This window comes from Poecilia reticulata, linkage group LG15 (genome assembly GCF_000633615.1).
Source record: "Poecilia reticulata strain Guanapo linkage group LG15, Guppy_female_1.0+MT, whole genome shotgun sequence".
In the NCBI taxonomy this organism is placed as follows: domain Eukaryota; kingdom Metazoa; phylum Chordata; class Actinopteri; order Cyprinodontiformes; family Poeciliidae; genus Poecilia; species Poecilia reticulata.
This window is the reverse complement of record NC_024345.1, coordinates 23,970,812-23,987,073: the sequence shown is the minus strand read 5'-3', so window position 1 is coordinate 23,987,073 and position 16,262 is coordinate 23,970,812. Positions and strand designations below refer to the sequence as shown.

The 16,262-nt window shown below is 38.5% G+C and overlaps 1 protein-coding gene across 13 annotated transcripts in view; it reads left to right on the top strand.

Moving 5' to 3' along the window:
* tacc2 (transforming, acidic coiled-coil containing protein 2) overlaps window positions 1-15,171 on the top strand; it is a 58,089-nt gene extending 42,918 nt beyond the window's left edge. For 6 of the 13 annotated variants that reach the window (XM_017308952.1, XM_017308942.1, XM_017308946.1 and 3 more), the window contains 16 exons: window positions 798-855; window positions 947-1,154; window positions 1,597-1,646; window positions 2,606-2,715; window positions 3,501-3,654; window positions 4,571-4,720; window positions 5,044-5,136; window positions 6,398-6,457; window positions 7,643-7,789; window positions 7,884-7,960; window positions 9,603-9,646; window positions 10,408-10,416; window positions 11,014-11,174; window positions 13,013-13,119; window positions 13,342-13,462; window positions 14,256-15,171. In XM_017308952.1, the coding sequence (XP_017164441.1) occupies window positions 798-855; window positions 947-1,154; window positions 1,597-1,646; window positions 2,606-2,715; window positions 3,501-3,654; window positions 4,571-4,720; window positions 5,044-5,136; window positions 6,398-6,457; window positions 7,643-7,789; window positions 7,884-7,960; window positions 9,603-9,646; window positions 10,408-10,416; window positions 11,014-11,174; window positions 13,013-13,119; window positions 13,342-13,462; window positions 14,256-14,321 (1,615 nt within the window). In that variant the 3' untranslated portion in view covers window positions 14,322-15,171. The remainder of the gene's footprint in view (window positions 1-797; window positions 856-946; window positions 1,155-1,596; window positions 1,647-2,605; window positions 2,716-3,500; window positions 3,655-4,570; window positions 4,721-5,043; window positions 5,137-6,397; window positions 6,458-7,642; window positions 7,790-7,883; window positions 7,961-9,602; window positions 9,647-10,407; window positions 10,417-11,013; window positions 11,175-13,012; window positions 13,120-13,341; window positions 13,463-14,255) is intronic. The other 7 variants (XM_017308945.1, XM_017308954.1, XM_017308949.1 and 4 more) reach the window with 6 other exon arrangements.
* Window positions 15,172-16,262: the final 1,091 nt, after the last annotated feature.

The following is a 16,262-nucleotide window of genomic DNA, read 5'->3' as shown; positions in this document are numbered from 1 at the left end:
AGACATGAACAGATTTTTTAGCACTCCTGGGGAAGATATGTGAAAAAAGTATAATACTTTAATAATTTACTCTGGTAGAATAATCTCACTCTGAAAAATGTAAAAAAAAAAAATCTAACATTTCATTCTAAAAGGTAACAACAAGCTTATATTCACATTGGGAAATGTTTTAACAGAAGACAGTGCTTGAGCTCCCCCTTGTGTTCATTTTGAGCTATTGCTATGTGAGATTTAATTTATCTCATAATAGGGAAATTCACTTGTCAAAGCAGCGTACAAAAAGTGCAAGTAAATGACACACAGACGGTAAAATAACATACACAATAATACAGAATGTGAACATGTATTAATAAAAATACAAAGGTGAGTTAACAAACTAATGATTCAATTAATTATGACAATAGCTTTATTTTATAGATAAAAAAAATCAGAAATTATAAAAAATATATATATATATACATATATATCGACATGCCTTTAACAGCTAATACACATTTAACTTTTGTGTCACCATCTACTAGGGTATATAAAAGGATTTGTTTCTCTGCAGAAGTTTTTGTAATATTTTAAATTAGAATTCATATTAATTATTCATCTTGTCTGAGCTGTAATTCTGACAGTGAATTCAGTTGTTTCTCATGAAGTAATGTCAACCTTTCACGTGAAGAAAGACGCTTTCCTTCCAGAGTACTTGGAATTTCACCAGTGAACAATATTAAGTTTAAGACCATAGATGCCGGATCTAACATTGTGTTTGGGTTTTAATAATTTATGTTTTGTTGTATCTTTTCCCTCAGTAATACTTTCAGAGTGAAGAGGTCACCAAAGAAATCCCCGTTGTCCGACACATCCCAGGTGTGTTTAATTTGCTCTCTTTTGGGGTTCTTTCTCACTTTTAAAGTTCTAGCTGATTTTTAGAGTTTCCCTCTTTGCCGTTTTCTTGCAGGATCCCACATCTGCAGATGAATCTTCGTCGTTTCATCAGCAGGATGATCACGCCACAGACGAGGAAAAGCTGGCCTCCTCCACCGTTCATAAGTGGGCGGTCCGCCACGAGGTGGACCAAGATTTAAACACTGACCACCAAGACTTCCCGCAGCCCTGCGACGTTACAACTTTCGTAAACGAGAACAGTCTCCCTCAGGAGAATCCAGGTTTGGCCTTACTGTCTGATTTTTTTTTTCTTTTTTTTTTTGTCCGCTCCAGGCACCTGTGTTCATGCAACATCAAAGCGAACCACTCTCGTACAGCTATTCAGTGAAACTCAAAGCTTTGTTTGGATAGATGCTCATGTAAAGCAGCCAGTTACTTTGTTATCCATTCATAGAGCAGTAGTGTATTGACTTTTCTTCTAGTAGTAAAAAAAAAAAAAATAAATAAAAGGGCTGGCCCAGTTCTCTACTGCCCTTTGACCACCAAAAGACCCACCTCCTCCCAGAGGCTGTCTGGCTCAACCCATCCATCTGGGTCGTAGATGAAACAGGGAGCAGACAGCACTGGTTGATCACCATCAGACTGCCCTAAACACTGATCACTGTGGTTGTCCACCTGATATTCTGGTTGTAACTCTTGGTTTTGTTTCTTGGTCCGTTTCAGTCCTGGACTATGAAATTGAGTACATGGAGAAGATCGGCTCTTCCTCCCCAGTAAGTATTTGTTTGGCATATTGACAGATGTGATTTGTTTTCAGTTTTTATGCATGTTGATGTTTTTGTGTATGTTGATTGGAGATGCACAAATCAAATTGTTTTGATACATATTGTAGCGAACACACGGCCATATTCAATAAATTGGAATACGAGTTTGGATAAGGTACCATTTTTTCAGAAAATCATCGTATTTACCAGATATAAAACCTGGTAAACACCAGCCTGTGTCTAATTAACCTATAAAATGTAATTTATTTAAATAATTTTCTAACTTATTTAATTTTCTAACTGTATTTTTTTTCCCTTTTGAGGACTGCACATATAGGATATAACAACTGTTTTAAGCATATTCTTCTGAATTCTCCCTGCCAATATTTCTTTTATTGGTCTTTAACGTCTCGTAATAGAGATTATCATAGTTAGTATAACACAAACAGCTGCTTCATTTGTATTCCCAGCAGACCTTAAGTCCTTGTCTCTTCTGGGGTTCCCAACATTTCTAAACTTCTCTTCCATTCCAGACAAAAGCGCAAAAAATAGAGCTGCACTATATAAGGAGTCACATTTGTCAACGCATTGTCAGTGTGTGCAATATCCCAGTGGTAATGGACTGCTTGGACACTATATTTAGCAACTTGCTAAATGTTAAGTGTCATGCATTCACACTCTTCATATCAGTCAGGAAAATGTTGTAGGAATAGAAAGTAGAAATGTGCATTAATTATAATCAGTAGTGTCATCACATTTTTGCAGTTACATATTTTTCTGTGGTAACTGTTGGGTCTGATATGTTCATTAGAAAAAAGTTTTTTTTTTAATTTTTACTAATTTGATAGACCAGTCCAGGCTGATCCAGTAAGTGGTTAGATTCCACTTACCAGCTAATGTTTCTGAGCATCTCTATTGATGATAAAACATTTCAGTTTTCAGCATTCTTTATTAATTGTCTTTTGCAGCCAGTGTCTATCAAAAAGCCATCTCTGTACTTGAACTTGGACTCAGTGTCTGACAACTTAACCAAAGCTTCTTGTGGACATGGATCTGAGCCCAGCTCCCCCTGCACCGGGTAAAACATGCCTTACATTACTTATCCACACATTGCAACATTACTAGATATGTTACTTTACAGCATTGCATAATATATTTCATGTCGATGTCTGTGATTTAAATTTTCATACTGTCATGATGTTTGTATGCATTTGAAACCTAAACTGTAATATATTTATTGGTTGATTATTGAGTGTCCTCACCACTTATTGGCTCAGCTGGTGAAAATATGTTTAAAAAAAGCATTGAAATAAATGTATCTTATTACAATAGATATCATGTCACACAAAAACACACACCTTAGCCGTAAATTTAAGTTATTTCAGTGGGATAAACATTTCCTCGACACTCTTTAGAAAAGTTTTTTAGAAACGTTTTTATAGGAGCTATAAGTTTTTTTTTTTTTATGCCTTTAGCAGGAAATACCAAAATCAGTCATCATGTACTCTACATAATTAACAATAATTTATTTTAATTAATTTTTATGGCAATATTCAATTTTGTTTTACTGAATATTTGTACTTTAATAGACTGGATTTAAATAATTTTGACTACCTCTACATTTATGAAAAAAAAAAAGTTCAACTAACCAACTTTAAATCAGTAACGTCATAATAGTGTGAATTTTTTTCCACAGTTTTTTTCATTAATATTTTTAGTGTATGGACCAACAGTCTGGGTCGAGTACTTAATGCATTTTATTTGGTAAAATAAAGTATTAATTATCACTTCTATTTTATATAGATGTCTCACACACTCCCTGACACTTTTACTCAGACCTCAGATTGTTGTCCTTCTGCACAGGAGTTTTGAAGAAATGGAAGCCCAGATATCTGCAGGCATGAAGACGCCGGTGTTGAGCCCGCGGCCTGGACCCGAAGGTTCTGCTGGAGATAAGGGCAGGAAGAGAGAGAGCGATGTCCTCAGCCGGACACAGAGCATAGAGAGGGATGAGCAGGTGAGACCAGTAAACAGCTGGCATGGATCACATGTGTTATAAAGAATAAACTGGCTTTCATTTTTCTGTGTACTCATCATCATGTATGGGAATTACAGATGCATCTCAGTAGATTCTGTAATAAAAAGGGGATTTATTTCAGTAACTTACATGGAAAAGTGAACTTTGAAACCCTCCACAAAGAGAGTAAACCACAAAGTTTTTTTTAAAGCTTGATGTTCAGAGTGCTGTCAAATATTTTCATAAAAAAAGTTGAGTGAAAGGAAAAAGTCCTGGATGAAGGCTACAACTGTACTTCTGAAACGAATTTATCCGAATGTGACTTACTTGGGCTGCTGCTCAATTCTTATACTTACTTTTTAGTAGACTAATATTTGAGTTTTAGATTGGATCTCACAGAACTGATGGTTATCCTTGTGGCTTGTGCACCTGTTTCTGTCATTTTACCCTTCCACTAAACTTTCTATTAAAATACTTAGATACAGCACTCCATTAACAACCTAGCTCTTTAAAAATTTGCTTTTGTTCCTTACTTTAATACTTTTAAGTTGTAATATTTAAAAAAAAAAAGTAGTCTGAATTGTAGGTTCTCATTAGGTATAAGCTGCAATCGTAAAAAAGAATCTTCTAATTTATATTCCATTTTATTGAGATGCACCTGTATGTCATGTTTTTATTTAGTTGCATCTTACTCCACGTTGTTGTTTAATCAGAAATGAGCATCTTTATCCAGAGACTTTATCCCAGGACTCAAATCACAGTGATTCTCCAAAAATCAGCCCCATCACACACTTTTTCCCAGCTTTGGTTCAGGAAATAAGCTGCCACTCAAACACTCAGCGCTTGCTTTGCTGTGCTGTCCCGTCCCCCTCCCTCCACCCCACCCCTTTGACCACTCCTCCTGGTGCCCCTGTAGCCCTCTGGCCAGGGCCCCGTGGTGGCCCCTGCTCCAGCCCAGGCCATGCCCCTGTTGTTAGACAGGCTGTCAGAGTGTGAGGACCCCCTTCAGTACCTGGAGCCTGACCTGGCTGAGACCAACCCAACCGCATTCGCCCAAAAACTACAGGTGTGTTGTCCCACCTCGACGAACCTCGAAGGTCCTGGCTCTGGGGAGGAAATGTGTCTGTGTGTGTTTTTGTTTCCACATCGTTCCCATTGTGTCAGCGTACTTCATCCCTTTCATCTTTTTATGTTTCCTCCTCCCCGTACTTGCAGTTTTAGGCTTGCTGCGTGAAGTAGATTAATGATTGGTAAAATGCAGACGGCAGCAAATGTGTGCTCTCAATTCAAGTCTTTGTATGTTTCCCTTTGCTCTCTTCAATCCCTCCTCCCTTATCCCACTGACTCCTCTCCCCCTCTGATATTTGGCCCCCCCTGTGTGCGGCCAAGGAGGAGCTGGTGCTTGCTGCCCTGAGGCTAGAGGCTCTGCAAGTAGCCCAAAGCATCTCTCAGTGCCCCTCCCTCTCCACTGTAACCCCCCAGGTACTACGCTGAGTCAGCCTGCACCTGCTGTATTCAGTGTGTGTGGGTGAGCGTGTTCGCTGCAGAAAATAGGCATCTTGAATGAGTGATTAGGGAAAAGCAGGTGTAGCTTAAGTGGGTCATTGTAGACTGCGGTGTTTGCATGGGTGTGTCTCGGCTTGCCGATCGGCCCCTTCGGCATGGCGGCTGTGCTGCAGCATCCACAATCCCGGCGTCCCCCCCCCCACTCCACACGATACTGCTAACAATGCTTAACCCATCCGGCTCCCATTCAGACTGGCAACGAGCTGTTTTCTGCCTGTTCATGAGAGGCTTACATCAGCATGAATGTGACTGGGGATGTAACACGATAACCTAAAAACCGCAGCTGCACAGTTTCATGGCTGCAACTCTCCCTGGTGTATTTGATCATCCTCTGTTTCTTTCAAATCTCCAGTCACATTTAAGTTTTGTTTTTTTTATTTCCCCCCAAACTAACAACACAAACGCAACACAGAATATTACAGCGCAGGGCAAAAATCTTCAAAACCTTTGAAATTTACCACATTTTGCTGTTTTACAACTGCAAAGTTTAATTTATCCTTTTGGGATTTTATGTGGTCAACACAAGAGGGTAACTATGAAGCGGATTGAAAAATTCTTTATGGTTTTCAAAGTTTTTGCTAATTGAAATTAAAGCTGTAAGCAACGATTATTTTAGTAATCAATTATTGTATCGATTATTTTGTTGATGAATCAGTTAACGGGATAAAAGAAATTGGCACATTCTGCAGATTTGTTAACCACTGCTTTAGCCTCAGCATCCATAATGAAGCAAAGGGATCCAGTATCCTCAGAGTCTAATTTGCCTTAAGGTCCTATGTTTTTGGTTCAATATCTTGTATGTTGCAGGATCTGTTTTCAGCCATCTGATAGTTATGCCCTTCAGTGAAGCTGTAAATGAGAAGTATTTCTCTGAATACACATTTCAAAAACTTTGAAAAGCCATGTATAATTTTTCCTACCAGTTTGCAATTATGCACTCATCACATGAAATCCTAATGAAATACATTGCCGCTTACGGTTGTAAAGTGACAAATGTATCTTATCGAAGCTATTCTCAACATAAAAAACATGTGCCAGGAATATATTTTGTTGGAACTAAAGATGCAGCTGAGTTAGGAAGTCAGGAAGGGGAAAAATCCTTGAAAGAGTCAGAGTAGGACTTCTGGTCCCCAATCTTGTCCCTCCAAGTCTCATGTTGTTGCTCCACACCTTTCAGTCTCGACTCAAGAAACCCAGCACACGGCGGTGGAATATCAACGGTTCACCCTTACTCAAAGTAAGAGTAACAAGACACCCTGTGATCTGTTCTTACCCAGCTAGAGTGCAGTCCAAGTATTTGGGCAAGAACATATTTTTCATTGTTTCACTGACCCAGTTACACAACAGCACACTGGATTCAATGATATGACCATTGTTATATCTTTTTAGCTAAAGTATCTTCTTAAAACATATTTCCCTTGATTTGAATATTTAGAAAATAAATGAGCACAGTAGATTTAAGCTGTTTGGCTTTCTCTAAAGTTCAAAATGAGGACTTTGTCCCTTTTGGTTCTGAACTACAGAGCTGCTCCAATCTAGTCCAAATACATCCAGACTGCACTGCAGACTTGAGTCTCAGTAGATCATAGCTGTGCTACATCTAGACAGCATTTTATATGGAGATGCACTGATCCGAGTTTCTACTATTTACCTTAATTGAATTAGTCGTTCGTTTTATACGAGAGTAATCGCATTAGTTCGCGAGCCAGACACAACACTTAGCTCCATTCCTTCTTGTTGTTCTCTTTGAGCCCCCACCGTTTTATTAAATCCTCATTTAATCCAGCTCTTCCGATGATGACTAAATCCTTTTATTCCAGGCCAAATTTTGGAGGTGAAATAGTGATACCAGAAACAGTCTTGTATTCAAAAACTTGTGGTATAAATGTTGTCATAGCTTTATGGACCCATGCACATCTTGGAAACTTTTCAAGTTTTTAGTAAAAACTGTGAAGTCAGACCAGTTAATCTTTTACAACCAAACACTAACAGGAATGCCCCTGCTGCCCAGTCGAGCTCCCTTATCGTCCATCTCTATTTTACTACCTGCTGCTGTTCTCCTTCCTTCTTGTCTTGCTCAGACCAACTCACATTCAAGCTTCTGCAAGCAGCAGGCGCTCATGATCGCTCAGCCGGGGCCAGCATCAGCCAATTACACAGTAATTACTGTAGCGATAAAGGCTGTTTCATCCAATCATGTAGTGGCCGACCCGAGTCCTCAGAAACATCACCAGCTTTGCAGCATTCGCCAGCAGAGTTTTGCTGCGTGGAACAGATTTCTGTGGTTCCATGCTGCCTTGAGGTCGTGGTTCAGGAAACCTGTTGGGCTCGTGTGCGAGCCCCTACATCTGTTCTGGTGTCCGGTTTGTAACTCGCCATGTTTCCGTTCCTTTCCCTGCTCTCCTTTGCTTCCTGGAAGCAGCACCGGGACATGCTGTCTTCTGTGGAGAGCTCCATTCCCAAGAGCTCGCTCTACGCCAAGATCACCAGCAGCAGCAGCTACATCGAAGACGAGAGTCCACATCTGCCAAGAGATCTCGACCAGTCGTTGGACATCGCACGAGAGGAGGTTCCCTTTATTTCTTTTTATTCTTTGAGTGGCAAAAGTCATTTCATTTCAACGTCTAGAACTTTACTTAAAAGTGTTTGCCCCCATTTCATAGATTGTGTCAAAGGAGAAAGAGGTTCTGGAGTGGCAGAGGAAGTACGAGGACAGTCGACAGGAAGTGGTGGAGATGAGGTAAAAAGAAACATTGAGTTGTTGTCAAGTCTATCACTGATAGATATCTAGCAAATGTCTTTGTCTTCTTTTGAACTTCTTACTTGGTTTATCTGAAACAAAGACACCTTTGGGTCCAGAATGGAAAACCAGTTAAAGAGTATGCCCGTCTGCACTGAGCGCACATCAGACTGGTGTGCTTTAAGATGTTTTAGATAGAAAAGATGACTGAATAATTAATTACTGTAGATATTATTACACCAAACCTGCTAACAGCAGCTCTGAACTCACCAATAAATAACAGTCAGCAAACAGCTTTAGGTTCAGACAGGAAACTGGATATAAGCAGCATTGAAGCTTCTTGTCGGTTAGCAGGTGGTGAGTGTGAGTGCAGCTGGGTCATTTAGCACGGATAAGACAGAGCTTACCTCCTTTAACTGATTGTGCTCTGGATAAGGAGGAGCTAAGAGACTAAGAGGGAGGAGAGGCTAATCAATCCTCTTACCCCGAACAACCTGTTTTACTGGAGCAGTCAAAAATGGTCCAGTTATTTCTAAAGAAACAATGCAAGCATGAAGAAATCTATTACACATGACAGGTTAACCTACTTATTTTACTTTTAGTAAGAATTTAGATGCTTTTTTTGTTTAGAACAGGCACAGATCTACAACAGAGAAGTCTCAAGATGTTCATGGCCTACTGTAAAGTTTGTTTTTCCTGTTTTTATTCACAAATTAGCTCATACGAAACAAACCTTACAGACTAGCAAACGATTAAATAAGCAAAAATAACAAATTACAACAATAAGAAAGAGAACAAGAATAAGAAAAAGAGTGTGAAAGAAAACAAATTAAAATGGATACGTTGGGTAGATTTTCTTCTTAGAAGTTATTTTCAGATTTTTTGGGCTACTGTACATTTTTGTACACATGAAAATTGGCTGTTATGTCCTTTTAAAATGACAACTTAAAATGTGGTTGCATGGCTTGCTGGATAGCTTTGAGTGACAGTCGGGCATTAGTTTTATTAGGATTGCAGTGATTATAATTTTAAAATGCTTTGATTGGACTGAACCAAGGCTTTCTAACATTGTACTCCAATTTGTTTGATTCAGGGTGCTCCAGCTTCATGTTGATGTCATTTTGGACATTTGAACATGGCTGTAGTTTCTGCAAACTGCTGTGTTATGTTTTGCTTTATTACATGGTTTTAATTTTTTTGATAATTATTGAATAAGTGAGTAATGTATTTCATTAAATTGAGATAAGGGGTTGGATTAAATAAGTGTTCATTTCTTCCTACTCCTTTTCAAACAGAAAAGTTGTGGTAAACAAATTATTTTTGTTATCGGTTATGTTTGCACATTTTCTCTGTCCTACTGATTGCTTGTTTGTTTTTTTTGTTGTTTTTTTTTTTTAAACTTGTTTGAAATAAATAAATCAAATTATTATTATTTACTTTTAATTCAATAAACAAAAAGTTAAAAAGACATTTTGACCAACATTAAGTGTTCAACTGCACTCACAGACCTAAATAGTGAATGAAATGGCATTTATATAATTTTCTCAATTTTATTCCAATCCGAGCCTTTCTTTTCATTACTAATATTGCACACACTGATATTGTGCTGACAGTAAATTTGTAATCATTTTTTTGTCTGTAGGAGGATTGTTGCAGAGTATGAGAAGACTATTGCACAGATGATAGGTGAGTTTTTCACTTCCTCACTTAATGTAATCATTGACTCTAAGTGCACAATTTACCATGCATCAGAAAATCTTTTTCATCAAACTCTGACGCTTTAATTTGCTCTCTGGTGTCTTGTTGAAGTTGATATGATTTCAAATGGTTTACTTCAGAAACGCAACAGAGTTTTCAAGTTTTTAGAAAACGTTCACCTGCTAATACCGGTTTTAATAATTTGCAATCTCTCTTTAAGAACTATTTTAGAAAAAGAAAACATTCAAAATATGCTGTAGAAGACCATAATTTATTCATAGTAGCAGCCTTATTTCCTGAGCAGCAACGTCCACACCCAGGTGCTGCTCCTTGATTTATTTAACTTCCTATCAGTCAGTCATAATCTGACTTATTGGTTCATCTCTAGTTTAGCTTTGTTAATCTTGTGCTGCGGCAGAGACTCTGACACTGGTGGTGGTGGAAACCATCACAATTATCCATTGACGGCACCCTTGTCACCACTTTGCTCACTTTACATTTTCCCTGCTCTCACCTACATCCTTTTTTGCCACCTTCAGACGTTCTTGAATATTTGGCTTGTGCTGCAGTCTTAAGTTAATGTCTTGCTCTTCTCAGATCACGTCCACTAAAAGGCCAGAATCTGTTTCTGTTCATGTCTAACGCTCGGCTCTCTCACATGTCTTGACCCTCCCGGTTTGACTTAACACACTCCCTTCTTTTCTGTTCTGCTCCCATCATTGCCCCTTACTATTTGATAACCCTGACAGGCATGCCAGGTGAGTAACACAGAGCCGTACTTTGCTTGTTTGTGTCAGCTCGCGTCTCTCCATCCGTCCGTCAGAGAGGGGAGCAGGTGTGCTCCTTTTCTTCATCTCATCTAGTGGCTTTTGTTTGTCCATTCTGTTGCATTTCATATAAAGGCTAAGACTTGACTTTTTTTTATAGATCTGTCAAGTTGTTTGTTTTGAAAATACTATATCAATCTGAGTGACACACAAACAATGAAAAGATCTTAAAGATGCATCGATTCTTGACTAAAGGTGGGTGCTAAAGCCACTCAAGCAGCTTTCCTTACACAAGTAGATCATCTACTGTAAGTTACTTAAAAGACAAGCAAGTGTCACTCTAAACAAACCAAGCTTTATAAAACATAGCTCTCCTCTTTGATTTCCTCATTGTGACATTTTGTTTGCATGCAATAAAAATGATGATTTTCTGAAGTAGAAAAATCACTCTTACCCTCGATTCCACTTTGTTGCATTGTATAAATGGTGTATATTTTGATGTATGTTGTGGGAAGATGTTTGTACCTTCCACGTCAGCATCTCTAGTGAATAGACTGATGATTTAGGAAATCTGTGTGTGTTCATTAGAGGATGATCAAAAGGAGAAGTCTCTGTCGCACCACACCATCCAGCAGCTGATCATAGAGAAGGACCAGGCCTTGGCCGACCTCAACTCTGTGGAGAAGTCCCTGGCTGACCTCTTCCGTCGTTATGAGAAGATGAAAGATGTGCTGGAGGGCTTCCGCAAGGTGCCACACTAATTACTCAAAACGTCTAAGTCAAAATGCCCTTAAAGCCACTTTAAACATCACCCTTCACAGTTATTAGCACTGATAAAGAAATTCCTATATTGCTGCAGTAGGATAATCTCAGGCTGAAAATTTGACAAAAATCCAGCCTTTGAGTGTATTCAGTAGAGGAAAACAACAGTGTTAAAAAAATCATCTCACTTACTGACAAGCATGCAGTTAATCAGTCCCTCCAGGATGTTTGTTTTTTTGTGGTTGTTTTAGCCTAAAATTATTGATTTTGCTTCATCATTTTCTAAAAGTTTCCCATTTTTTTAAACTTTGCTTTTGCAATAACATGGTCTTACAAAAAAAGTTTAAATTGTTGCACATTACCCTCCCAACAAAAGACAATATTTTAACAGTTCATACTTAAGGTGCAAATAAGTATTTTCAATTCTTGAAATAGTAGGTCAAATACAAATAAAATCAAAGCGCAAAAGACGATTTTAAGTTAACATGAACTTTATAATCAAATCCAACAGAACATCTCAAAATGGCAAATGTTACTCTGTAACAATACACTCAAAGGCTGGAGCACAGATGCTCTCATCTTGCAGGTTCAGCTCTCATGAGACGTCACGAAACAGGAAGTTACATTAGAAGGAGGCTGAGGGATTGGTCAAAATTGAGCCGAGTTGCAGTGATTGGTCAGAAAAGAAGTGAAAATCACAAGTCTGTACAAAATTTGTGAAAATGGAGTAAATTTGCATTAACAGTTGCGATCGCAACATCACAACATCCTGGAGGGACAGGTTAATGTTAGAGTCTCCAAAAACATGTCCCATAGTTGTAGCACACATAGTGTGAGGTTTCCTGTCTTCTCTTCTGCTCCATTCAGAGGTTTTCTGTATGATTTAGGTCTAAAGATGAAGAAGGATGACTTTTCTCTCTAGTGAACCACTTCTGTGATGTTTCAGTCGCCTGTTTTGGAACAATATCTCACCGAGAGACACGGTGATGACCCATTTCCTGTTAGAGGTCACCAGATTTTTATTGAAAATGTCCTGAAATAAATTGAAAATGTGTTCATGCGGCCGTAAACTAAAAAGTTTCCCTGAACTCCCAAAGAGAAGCGGACCTGCCGCATCACAAATCCTCCACCTTTGCTTGAGAGGAGGCACAAGTTCACTTTGTGCACATCCAAACAGTGTTTTTACACAAAACCCACCTGGGCCGAGTGGTGCAGGAAAGGGGGACACACATTGGCAGCGCCTCGGGTCGCCTTGTCAAATCATGCATGCGATGCTGAGGTGCACTGAGACACAACAGATTATTCGACTCCATCCTTGGACAGTTTTATTAGAAGCATCAGCACCTCTGAACAAAACGCATTTAAAAAGGATCACCGTGCCTAGAAGACGACAGCCATTGTGGGCTGTTTGATAGGTAATAATAGGGGCGGCGTATTTTATGACACGCATTTAAGGCGGCTGAGCTGACCAAAGCAGTTGGTTTCAATCAAATTCTGAGTATTTTGGCAAACTCTGTGTTTGTTACAGACTCGCTGACCCCAAGATGTCACTGTGAGATCTTTCTTCCATTACTAGACACAAAAAGTATGCCTCAGTTGCATTTATTTTAGCAGATTTGTGATGAGAAAAAAAGTCTTCCTCCACTTTTTCTCACAGTTAATGTACCTAAATTAAATATTGAATTTAGAAAGCAATTTCAGGGTGAAGTTGTCCCGCTACAATGAAAGATTATTTCATTTTAAGGATTTTTAGACATGGAGAGGTAAATGTGAAGGGTAGTGTAGTTTAAGGGCAAGACATTTAAATAAATCTCTCTTACTTTAGAATGAAGAAGTACTGAAGAAATGTGCCCAGGAGTATCTGTCCAGAGTCCGCAAGGAGGAGCAGCGGTATCAAGCTCTGAAGATCCACGCTGAGGAGAAACTAGACAAGTGAGTATAAACAAATTCAAATTATGAGTTTTTCACACCCCAAAAAGCTCTAAGCATCCAACCAATACAAGCTCCCAAATGTGCTTTTTATAATAGGTTAGTTCCATTTCTTTTGTTTTTGAGATGCATTACAATCTTTCCTGACTTCTTCGGAGTGATATTTATCCCTTTACAAGTACTGAAGGGTAATTGTATCGTTTTATTTTCACTGTTTATCTCCAGAGCCAATGCAGAGATCGCACAGGTCCGATCCAAGACCAAGCAAGAGCAGGCTGCCCACCAAGCCAGTCTGAGGAAAGAGCAGATGAAGGTGGACTCTCTGGAGCGCACTTTGGAGCAAAAGGTCAGCGATGACAAACACACTAGCATTAAAAAAATACTGTACCTTGTAAAAGAGTATTCATATCCCCTGAACCTTTTACAACCTCCTCAATGTACTTTATGAGGGGTTTATGTTTATATTGTTGATTAAATAAAAACATGATTTGAGCATTTTGCATAATAATACCATACTAAATGTCTGATGCTCAGTTGCTGCTCAATACTTTGAAGAACATCTTTTTGCTGCATTTACAGATTGCAGAAGCTGTTGGCCATTCTCACTCAGTCACAATGGTGGAGCGCATCTTTGGATATTAGTTTCTCAATTGGATTTAGGGTTTAAACTTTAACTAGGCCATCATAGCACATCAATATATCCAAATCATTACATTATGGCTCCATGGTTAGGGTCATTTTCCTGTTGGCAGGTGAATCTCTACCTCAGTCTGATGTCTTTCGTAGATTGTTAGCAGTTTTACTCTCAAAAGCTTTCCCGTTCCTGCTGAAAAAAAAAGTTTCATAGTGAGGATGTTGTGTTCAGGGTGAAGTGTCTTGATGGTTTTGCACCATTCATTGGTGTTTTGAATGACCGGAGCATCTTCTTCCACGTTTGGTATTTCTCCCCTCCCTGCACCTCACCCAGATTTGCCATTTTACCTCAGCTGCTTGTCAGATAATCACTCTCTAAGCAGTTTAACAGCTGTATCATAATAGGTCTACAGTTCCAATTTCTCAGAAAAGTTCAACCCATATGAAGACAAAGACTCTGTGTATACACAGTTTAGGTAACTTAATGCTTTTACAATGTTTTGCAGAACAAGGAGATTGAGGAGCTGACAAAGATCTGTGACGAGCTGATCGCCAAAATGGGGAAGAGTTAGCAGCCACGCCACAAGCTAATACTTTATGAACACAAAGTGGATCACTGTTGCAAGAAACGATGGACGTTTTAAGGCCAAAGAGGTCTTGGGGTTTTGCTTCCTACTGAGTCTCCACCAAAATGACCTCCTCTTATTACTCTGTACATTTTTTGATGTGTCAGTGTACCGTACTGTATCAGGGGTCTGGTTTAAAGTTTTAGAAAATCTATCATATCAGTGACGAGTGTTGCGTGTGTGACTGTGTGTGTACGGTGACGAAAAAGTGCAAGGATTACTCGTGGGTTGAGTTTTGTGTTTATGATGTTGCCATGACAGCCACTGAGGGAGAAGACTGTTTACCCGCTCCTGTGAGTTTCCTCCTCTTGATGCAAGGTTAAGGTAGATTTTGAAAAAATTTAGCCGCAGATGTTTAGATTTATTTGTACAGTCTTGAAACACTTAGACACCAATTGTCATGATAGTGTTGCATGTAAGAGAGAAAGAAAAACCTTGTAATGTTATTGTTTGTATATACTGTATTGTGGAAAATCCAAGTATAAAACAAAAGACTTGTCTGCATTTTAATGTAGTTACTATATCATCCTCACCCTGCTGCCCTCATGTAAACATTTAAATATTTGTTATACTTGTCATAGCTTTTTTTGATGAAATTGTGGAACTTTGTTATTTTATTTGGGAATTTATTTTGATATAAAGCAAAACTAATCATCACTGTATTCAGTTGTGAGGAGAAGCGATTTAAATTTTGGAGGACTACATTCATAATTTTTCACTGAGGAATAATTCCTCTTCACAGCTACTGTACAGCATCAGCTTACAAAGTGCAATAAAAGATGGCAATACAGCTGAAGTTCACTCTGGTCTTCATCTTTAGCTCATCACTTTACTGCTCTGTTATGCTGGGATTTTGCAAAAACATAAGATTTTAATTGACTTTCACCCTGTGTTCTTGAAGAACGCAGACACACATTGATGCATCAATGGACTAATCATGCTTGTGACTCTCCACATGCCATTTAGCACATTGTAGCTTACTTTAGCATTGAGGCTAATTTTTAGCATCAGAGTGCTGGGTTCCAACCGACAGGCACACTTTGACAGGCCCCGTTTAAATTTCTTCAGAAATTTTGTAGTTATAACGAACTGTTCTTGATATTGCCTAATGTTTTGTGATAACGAGTATAGTCTACAGAACAAAGACAGAAATATTTACAGAAAGAGATGTTCAAGCAGAATCATTGCAAAGGCATAAATGAGAAAAAAACACTATCTTAAACTCCTAAGAATTGGCTTTAACTCTTTTGAGTTAAATGAATTCTGTTAAAAAGCAGAAACACCTGCTTTAAAAGCAGCCTTAAAATGTTCCTTTCTGTGAGCACCCTATGTATCATCTGATATTATTCGGACAGGTTCAGATCTGATCTCACTTGCCTTGTTAAATTTCCTGTTCCCAAGTTCTCTGACGGGGCCCAGATAACAAGTCAGATTTCTAAGTTTTAAAATGTTATCAGAAAGGTAGAAAGTTTGCAAATTATTTTCCTTACACTTTACARTTATKCAGCRGTTTTTGTGTYRATCTGWAGTAATCAYCTKKGTTGTAAAATATYTTGRAATTTGTGGCTGCAGCABTGCAAATGCTAKAAATAATTATGGGATGTGAGCACTTCTGCACATCATGGTGCTTGTTGGAGAGCCCTAAATATTGTATGTTCATGTTATTTCCCTGAGTTACTCAACATATACTGTTACAGAAACTCACAGTGTCAGTGTTGGGCTCACATTGTATTTCACATTGGGCTCACATTGCATTGAAACATTTGATAGTTGTGCACATAAGAAAAAAATAATGTAGTTTACTGCAAGGTGAAACACTGGTTAAAATCAAACCTACTTGAAGATACTCAGACAAAGTATGCATATATATATATATATATATATATA